The following is a 9,667-nucleotide window of genomic DNA, read 5'->3' as shown; positions in this document are numbered from 1 at the left end:
CGGAGTAGGCTGGGGAGATGGGCGTGGCCTGGAAGAGGAGGTATCTGGGAGATATCTAGGAGATAAAATGAGGATAGGAAAGGCGGGGCGTACACTGAGGGGAGGGAGTTCTAGTGAGAGGAGAGATTAGAGGCTGAGGGGAGGAGTGCATACTTTGTATACGAGATGAAAGGGCATACACTGTGTATGGGAGGGGAGAAGAGAGGGGTATACACTGAGAGCAGGGGTACATGGGAGGGGTATATGCTAAGGAAAGGATGTATACGAAGCTTGAAGGAAGATGAGTGTGTACTGTTTATGGGTGTACTGGAAGCAGTACAAAGGGTACTGGACAGGGTACAGCGGGTACTATAAGAGGTGCAGGGGGTACTGAATGGATTACAGGGGTACTGCATGGGGTCCTGGAAGATGTGCAGGGGGCACTGGATGGGATATTGGAAGAGTTATAGGAGGTACTGCATGGAGTACAAGGGGTACTGGAAGAGGTATAGGAGGTACTGGATGAGGATGGGGGGCGCTTGTAAAATATGAGCAAGACTTTAGAAGTCTTGAACCATAAAATGAAATGGCAGCCCAGCATTTTGGCCAGGAAGTGGTATCTGTGTAAAGAGGACTTTTCTCTGGCATCCTGTCCGTTTACACACATAAATCATCATGTATTACGTGTATTTATGGTCACTTAGATCAGTGTTTCTCAACCTTTTTTCATTCACAACACCCTTTAAAATTATGGACAGTCTTGAGACACCCCATTTTAAAATGTGAAAAACTATTTTAATAGTTTCATATAACGCAGGAGGAGGAGTTTCAGGAGGCGGAGTCAGCACAGAAATCAGTTTGTAGGCAGCAAGGTACCATGGGATATGTAGTCATTGTAAATTATTATTATACAGGATTTGAAAGTAAACCGTGAGGGCTCATTCACACCATGGTGCAGAGACGTCACTTTTTCTGCATGCGTTCTGCAAGGGCACAACAAGATCCATTGTTCTCTATGTGCCCTGTTCACACCACAACACTGGTATCACCTGTGGATTTTTTCTGAGCAGGAATCTGCAACGTGTAGAAAACTCATTGAGGCGCACTTGAAAACTGGTGTGAACTGATGTCTCTGCAAGTGAAATCATATTCCATCAGTTTTTCTGCATGTATGGTGTGAACAAGGCCTAAAGGAGAAGCTGCAAAGCATGCTGGGAATCCAGGAAGTTGCAGGAAGAGAAGACCAACAGACAGGCAGAGCTGTCTATAAAAGGAGGTTGTTCAAGTAAGCTTTTATTGGATCAAAAATAACTATTTGTGTTGTCATTACTTGCTGATTCTGTCAGCACAGAACATCTTTAACCACTTGCACTCCAGAGGATTTACCCCCCTTCCTGACCAGGCCATTTTTTGCGTTACAGCATTGCGTTACTTTGACAATTGCGTGGTCATGCAACAGCGCGCCCAAATTAAATTTACGTCCTTTTTTTCTCACAAATGGAGCTTTCTTTTGGTGGTATTTAATCACCTGTGCTTTTTTATTTTTTGCGCTATAAGCAAAAAAAGACCTACAATTTTGAGAAAAAAAACAATATTTTTGACTTTTTGCTATTAAACATGTCCAGTAAAAAAAAAAAAACAAATTTCGTCATGAACTTAGGCCAAAATGTATTCTACTACATGTCTTTGCTAAAAAAAAAAAATCCCAATATGTGTAAATTATTTGGTTTACGTGAAATAGCATTTACAAATGGCGGTATAGATACTGGGATTTTTTTTCCCTACTAGTAATGGCAGCAATCAGCGACTTTTAGCAAGACTGTGGCGGGCATTCTGACACTGGGGGGGATTAACTTGGTGTCACTGACATCCCCAGTGACATCAATACAGTGATTAGTGCTAAAAGACAGCACTGACACTGGGCAGGAAGGGGTTAATGTGAGGGGCGATCAAAGGGTTAATGGTGTGTAGGGAGTGTTTTACTAGGGGGCGGGGGTGTGTGCTTTATTGTAAGCACACTGATCAGTATGACTGTGCTGTGCACAGTCATCCTGAGTAGTGTGCCGAGCTGACAGGGAGGAATACTGTTTGTAAACAAAACAGTCCTCCTCCCCTTCGATGATTGTCCGTAATCATTGGGCACTGGCAGTTAATCACCGGTCGGGACCTGGTGATTGACATCCACGGCTGCGAATGGCGGCACGGGTAAGGTGCTTGCGTGCGCCCCCAGAAATGCAAAATCACATACTGTATACTTAATTTTGTGCACCTGTGCTGCCATGTAGCAGTATATCTGCTATACAGTGGTGGTTAAGCGGTTAAGGAAAGGTGAATATGTGGCTCTAATGAGGAGAGCATTTAAGAACATGTTGGCTTTAAAGCTCATTCACAGTGGATAACAGCGCACTGTATTGTATGCCCAGGGACGGACTGACCATTTGGAAACTCGGGCACTGCCCGAGGGCCCTGGGTCAGTAGGGGGCCCCATGAGATGCCCCTGGTACCTTTTTCATAGGCTTTTTTGAGGTTGGGCAAGGACACGGGCCCCATGAGTTGTCAGTCCACCCCTGTGTACGACTTTTCATACATTAAAGCTGGACTCCAGCCTTAGGCCCCTTTCACACAGTGTGGCCTCCGATTGATCAGCATGGGATCTGTCTGCTGATCACAGCAGAGCGGGTGGATGACAGGTCCATGTCCGCTCAGTTTATGTAAAGTGGACATGACAGAGTCCACTCTGCTCTATAGGCAGCCAACGGTAAACTAGCTCCCCTGTCCATTTACACCCAATGACCTTCCAATCCAACCCACTTAAACTGAAGTGGACTGATCGCCTTCCGTTTGCTTTTAGTGGACCTCACCTCTCAGACCCGAAGATAGGTGGGTGTAAACGGACATAAGTCCGTTTACACCCAGCAGCCCATAGGGTTGAATGGGCCATCCAATCAGGTCCACCTGTAAAACTGAAAGACGGACCCTGTGTGTAAAAGGAAGCTGCAGCAAGTCAGGCAGAGCCCACCTAATCTTCTAGCTGAAGGCTGTCCAGGATTATATAGCTCTTCAAATCCTTACTGTCCCTAGCCTGTCCCTTCCATACATTGGATTTATTTTTATTTCAGTCATGGAGGCTCAGCATCATGTGTGGATTTTTTCCTAGGGTGGTCTCCTAGGTGTGTGTGTGTGTGTGTGTTGGGGATGGAGCGGGGATAGCAGGGAAAGTATATTTATTGTCCAAGTCTGGTTAAAGAAAAGTTTCAGCTTGCAGTGGGGCTGTGCCCACACTGCAAGGGTTAACTGCTCATTTTGTCCGGGAAGGGGTAGTTATACTCCCCTGATCTTCCATTCTACCGGCAAATGTCATTTCCCAGTGGTGGAATGTTCCTGACGTTATCATCATCTAAAGCAGGTCTGTGGAGTCTGCGCTGGGCTTGATGACGTCAGGGACAGTCCACTTCTCAAGACTGGTAGAACGTGGGGGTTCAGGAGCTAGAGGGACAGGTCTTATACAGGGAGGATCAGGTAAGTATAATATTATTACAGGTACTTATATAGTGCTCTTTACCAGGGGCGGACTGACAACTCATGGGGCTCCTGTGTCCTTGCCGAAACTCAAAAAAACCTATGAAAAAGGTACTGGGGCATCTCATGGGGCCCCCTACTGACCTCGGGCCCTCAGGCAGTGCCCGAGTTTCCAAATGGTCAGTCCACCCCTGCTCTTTACATATATGCAGTGCATCCAGAAAGTATTCACAGCGCTTAACTTTTGCCACATTTTGTTATGTTACAGCCTTATTCCAAAATTTATTAAATTCATTTTTTTTCTCAACATTCTACAAACAATACCCCATAATGACAACATGAAAGAAGTTTGTTTTGAAATCTTGCAATTTATTAAAAATAAAAATTGGAAAAAAAAACACATGTACCTAAGTATTCACAGCCTTTGCCATGACACTCAAAATTGAGCTCTGGTGCATCCTGTTCCCACTGGTCATCCTTGAGATGTTTCCACAAGTTGACTGGAGTCCACCTGTGGGAAATTTAGTTGATTGGACATGATTACGAAAGGCATAAACCTGTCTATGTAAGGTCCCACAGTTAACAGTACATGTCAGAGCATAAACCAAGCCACGAAGTCCAAGGAATTGTCCGTAGACCTCCGAGACAGGATTGTATTAAGGCACAGATCTGGGGAAAGGTACAGAAAAATTTCTTCAGCATTGAAGGTCCCAATTAGCACAGTGGCCTCCATCATCCGTAAATGGAAGACATTTGGAACCACCAGGAATCCTCCAAGAGCGGGCCGCCCGGCCAAAATGAGTGATCGAGGGAGAAGGGCCTTAGCCAGGGAGGCAACCGAGCACCCAATGCTCACTCTGAAAGAGCTCCAGCCTTTCTCTGTGGAGAGAGGAGAACCTTCCAGAAGAACAACCATCTCTGCAGCACTCCACCGATCAGGCCTGTATGGTAGAGTGGCCAGACGGAAGCCACTCCTCAGTAAAAGGCAAATGGCAGCCTGCCTGGAGTTTGCCAAAAGGCACCTGAGGGACTCTCAGACCATGAGAAACAAAACTCTCTGGTCTGATGAAACAAAGATTGAACTCTTTGGCCTGAATGCCAAGTGTCATGTCTGGAGGAAACCAGGCACTGTTCACCACCTGGCCAATACCATCCCTACAGTGAAGCATGGTGGAGGCAGCATCATGCTGTGGGGATGTTTTTCAACGGCAGGAACTGGGAGACTAGTCAAGATCGAAGGAAAGATGAATGCAGCAATGTACAGAGACATCCTTGATGAAAATCTGTTCCAGAGCGCTCTGGATCGTAGACTGCGGCGACAGTACATCTTTCAACAGGACAACAACCCTAAGCACACAGCCCACATAACAAAGGAGTGGCTACGGGCCAACTCTGTGAATGTCCTGGAGTGGCCCAGCCAGAGCCCAGACTTGAACCCGACTGAACATCTCTGGAGAGATCTGAAAACGGCTGTGCATCGACACTTCCCATCCAACCTGATGGAGCTTGAGAGGTACTGCAAAGAAGAATGGGAGAAATTGCCCAAAAATAGGTGTGCCAAGCTTGTAGCATCATACTCAAAATGACTTGAGGCTGTAATTTTTACTAAAGGTGCTTCAACAAAGTATTGAGCAAAGGCTTTGGATAGTTATATACACATGGTTTTGTTTTTTTTTTTACTAAATTTCAAAACAAACTTCTTTCATGTTGTCATTATGGGGTACTGCTTGCAGAACGTTTAGGAAAAAATAAATTTAATCCATTTGGGAATACGGCTGTAACATAACAAAATGTGGCAAAAGATAAGCGTTGTGAATACTTTCTAGATGCACTGTATTGTTTATTCACATCAGTATATCTCGGTTTCTCCTCTCGACAAAAACAAGCAATTAACCCTTGCAGTGTAGGCACAGCCCTACTGCAAGGGAAAACTTTTTTTTTTTGTTCACTTTAAGCAGACTTAACTTTAGCTTCAAGGGCACTGTGCGTTGGACAGTTCATTGACAATAAATGGGCTGTCAACACATTTTTTTGATGTAATACATGGAGCAGATGAATATTTGCGTTGTTGTTCACTGCCCTTCCTCTCCATCTCACCCAATCAGTGAAGTCTTTGTATTCAATCGAAAAAATAAAAGGTGTTCTGCTGTTCTGCACATGGCAGTAGTACCAAGTAAAGTAAGCTCGCTGCTGTGTCCCAGCCAATGAGGAGGGATAGACCCAGGAGAGCTGCTTCTCTTCTGCACAGGGCTAGATTGAGCTCAGGCATGAAGGTGAAAAACCTTCAGCCTTTGGAACCACTTTAACCTCAGAGCTGGGACAAGGGGGAGGGTGAGGGGGAGGGGGTTGGCAGGAGGGATGGCTGCCTCTTGTGCAATTAATTAAAGTGTTACTAAACCCAGGACTCTGCATTCACTTTATCTGGTCTCCCACAGTACTCACTACATGGAAATGAAATTATTTTAGTACATATAAACTGCTAAATACCTTTTCTCATGAGCAGTTAGAGCAGTCTTGTGACTACAGCAGAGCACTGGTTAAAGCTTGTAGGAGGAGTTTTCATTCTGCTCTAGGAGGATGAAAAACCCCTGACCCTCTGTCTGACCAGTGCTGATTGGCTCTGTGCTGACCACATGCACTCTCCCAAGAAAAAAAAACCCTCTCTAGCAATACACACTAAACTGAGCATGGGCATGTGGCTACGGGTTCAGTCTGTCTTATCAGGTGGACATCTGAACAAGAGGAGGGCCACAGAAGACAAACAGCCTTTTTACACAATGCAGAGGATTAACCTCTTAGGTTCCACAATGAGTATCACAAGCAGGCTTTACTTCATATACAGACTGATTTTACTGTTGTGGGTTTAGAGAAAGAGAGAGCTTGGAGGTGGTGCGGACTGTGTGTTCCTCCCTTCTTTCAGAGGTGGAGGGGGTCGAATTGTGAGCAGCGGCCGTCTGTGCAAGAATGCATAGAACACCTATGCATTCCCATGTGGGCAAACACAGCCCTCATAGGCTATAGTACACCCATTTGAATGATGCCTTAATGTTAATGGAAATCTAATTGGTTTTTTTTTTTCAGTATCCAAGGAAAACTAGCCCAAATTAGTAGATGTTCGTGGTGATACTACACATAGTATGTGTACATTATTATTTGTACGGAGTAGGGTTAGCACACAGTTATTTTTTTAATTCTACATAAACCACACTGACAATACAGTCTATCTGACACTAAATAAGACGTTTTTTTTTTGTTTATTCCTACTGAAAACACACTGACTCTGACCTTTGACCCTAGCCTTGGTGCTGACATGGACCCTGAAATTAGTCTAGATCAAACAGACAGACTTTTTCTATAAATTGTACATTTTTCTCAGGATAGGAAGAATGGATACCTTTATTTTTTTTTTACTCCATTCAGAGGAGAAAGAAGGCAAACGGGCATGTTTCCAGAGTGATCACAACCAACCACAGGCTATTACAGTGATCATGTGATCGAGAGCCAACCCTCCCAGCTCCTATATATTAGTATGAGAGCTGGAGCTGCCAGTGATAGCTTGGTCTTCCTTCTGGGAGCTCTTTATGGAGCAAGCGCTTCCAGTAAAGACACAGGTATACATATATGGGGCACCTGAGAGGACAACTCTGTGATGTTGGCGAGAACCGGTTAAATCTGAACAGTGTTTCTAAACACAGTGACAGGGGTTACATATTTTTGATAAGAACTGCTGGGATAGCTCATTTTGACAGCAGGGACTTGCTGGAGAATGGGAGGGATGGGGGACCCACAGCAGAAGAGGATGTAGGGATGGGGGACCCACAGCAGGAGAGGATGAGGACCCACAGCAGGGGAGGATTGAGGAATGGGGTACCCACAGCAGGAGAGGATGGAGGGATGGGGGATCCACAGCAGGGGAGGAGGGAGGGATGGGGGACCCACAGCAGGGGAGGGATGGGGGACCCACAGCAGGGGAGGGATGGGGGACCCACTGCAGGGGAGGATAAAGGGATGGGGGATCCACAGCAGAGGGGGAGGGAGGGATGGGGGACCCACAGCAGGGGAGGAGGGAGGGATGGGGGACCCACAGCAGGGGAGGATGGAGGGATGGGGGACCCACAGCAGGGGAGGGATGGGGGACCCACAACAGGGGAGGGATGGGGGACCCACTGCAGGGGAGGATAGAAGTTATTTGGGAGTGTGTGGAGCGCCAATGCTTGCAGATAGTTGGGATTAAAGAGCAGCTTGAGCCCCCCGTGGATCCCAGTACACACCTTACACTTGACATCATTTTGTAGCTAAATCCTTCAATAAATGTTTTATTGTCTCTTTATTTGTGATTAAATATTGTATCATTCCATTGTTAGAATAAAGTGAAGTACCAAGGTGCCATGATCATTTTCCGGAATGAAGTAGATACATCCCTCAGTAGACATGGTACAGACCCATGGATAGTTCCGAGCACAGTGTCATCTGAGTGTCTTGCCTGGTCTCCTGCATATTCTCCATTACAATGTACTGCTCTCCCTCGCCATCTGCTGGCGGTTGTGCTATATAACAAGGGAGGTGTGGTGCTCTTGACCGCCACCTGCTGGCGGATGCTTATTTTGCATCCTTATGACTGTTCTTTCTCGCCGCCTGCTGTTGGCTCCCAGGCTGCTGTATTTCCCGGCATGCCCCGGGCGGGGTTCCGGTGACAGAGGAGAGGGGGATCCTGTGACAGGCTACTGCTCCCCTGTCCTTGGGCCGCTCCATGTTCGTGCAGGAGGAGAAGATCTTCCCCGGCCGGGTGATCAGACTCCATGTCTGCACCATGGAGGGGGCGGAGTGGCTGGAGGAGGTGACAGAGGAGATGACACTGGAGAGGCTGAAGGAGCAATGTCTGAGACATGTATGTGACATGGGGGAGGGGGGCTGAGACATGTATGTGACATGGGGGAGGGGGGCTGAGACATGTATGTGACATGGGGGAGGGGGGCTGAGACATGTATGTAACATGGGGGAGGGGGCTGAGACATGTATGTAACATGGGGGAGGGGGTTGAGACATGTATGTAACTATGTGACATGGGGGAAGGGGGCTGAGGCATGTATGTAACATGGGGGAGGGGGTTGAGACATGTATGTAACTATGTGACATGGGGGAGGGGGGCTGAGGAATGTATGTAACATGGGGGAGGGGGGCTGAGGCATATATGTGACATGGGGGAGGGGGCTGAGACATTTATGTAACATGGGGGAGGGGGATGAGACATGTATGTAACTATGTGACATGGGGGAGGGGGGCTGAGACATATATGTAACTATGTGACATGGGGGAGGGGGGCTGAGACATATATGTAACTATGTGACATGGGGGAGGGGGGCTGAGACATGTATGTAACTATGTGACATGGGGGAGGGGGGCTGAGACATGTATGTAACTATGTGATATGGGGGAGGGGGGCTGAGACATGTATGTAACTATGTGACATGGGGGAGGGGGCTGAGACATGTATGTAACTATGTGACATGGGGGAGGGGCGCAGAGACATGTATGTGACGTGGGGGAGGGGCGCAGAGACATGTATGTGACGTGGGGGAGGGGCGCAGAGATATGTATGTGACGTGGGGGAGGGGCGCAGAGACATGTATGTGACGTGGGGGAGGGGCGCAGAGACATGTATGTGACGTGGGGGAGGGGCGCAGAGACATGTATGTGACGTGGGGGAGGGGAGCTGAGACATGTATGTGACCTGGGGGAGGGGGGCTGAGACATGTATGTGACCTGGGGGAGGGGGGCTGAGACATGTATGTGACCTGGGGGAGGGGGGCTGAGACATGTATGTGACCTGGGGGAGGGGGGCTGAGACATGTATGTGACCTGGGGGAAGGGGGCTGAGACATGTATGTGACGTGGGGGAGGGGGGCTGAGACATGTATGTGACGTGGGGGAGGGGGGCTGAGACATGTATGTGACGTGGGGGAGGGGGGCTGAGACATGTATGTGACGTGGGGGAGGGGGGCTGAGACATGTATGTGACGTGGGGGAGGGGGGCTGAGACATGTATGTGACGTGGGGGAGGGGGGCTGAGACATGTATGTGACGTGGGGGAGGGGGGCTGAGACATGTATGTGACGTGGGGGAGGGGGGCTGAGACATGTATGTGACGTGGGGGAGGGGGGCTGAGACA

At 47.9% G+C, this 9,667-nt stretch overlaps 1 protein-coding gene across 1 annotated transcript in view; it reads left to right on the top strand.

Moving 5' to 3' along the window:
• The first annotated feature begins 8,168 nt into the window (after positions 1-8,168).
• The window catches only part of UBAC1 (UBA domain containing 1), a 40,786-nt gene continuing 39,287 nt past the window's right edge, over positions 8,169-9,667 (top strand). Inside the window, exon 1 of the mRNA XM_089677062.1 lies at positions 8,169-8,386. Coding sequence (XP_089533188.1) covers positions 8,249-8,386 — 138 coding nt within the window. The 5' untranslated portion in view covers positions 8,169-8,248. The remainder of the gene's footprint in view (positions 8,387-9,667) is intronic.

This window comes from Staurois parvus, unplaced genomic scaffold, assembly GCF_062004578.1.
Source record: "Staurois parvus isolate SC_StPar_1 unplaced genomic scaffold, SC_StPar_1.0 ptg000176l, whole genome shotgun sequence".
NCBI lineage: Eukaryota > Metazoa > Chordata > Amphibia > Anura > Ranidae > Staurois > Staurois parvus.
Note: the sequence above shows the minus strand (reverse complement) of the source record. Positions and strands in the feature narration are given on the sequence as shown.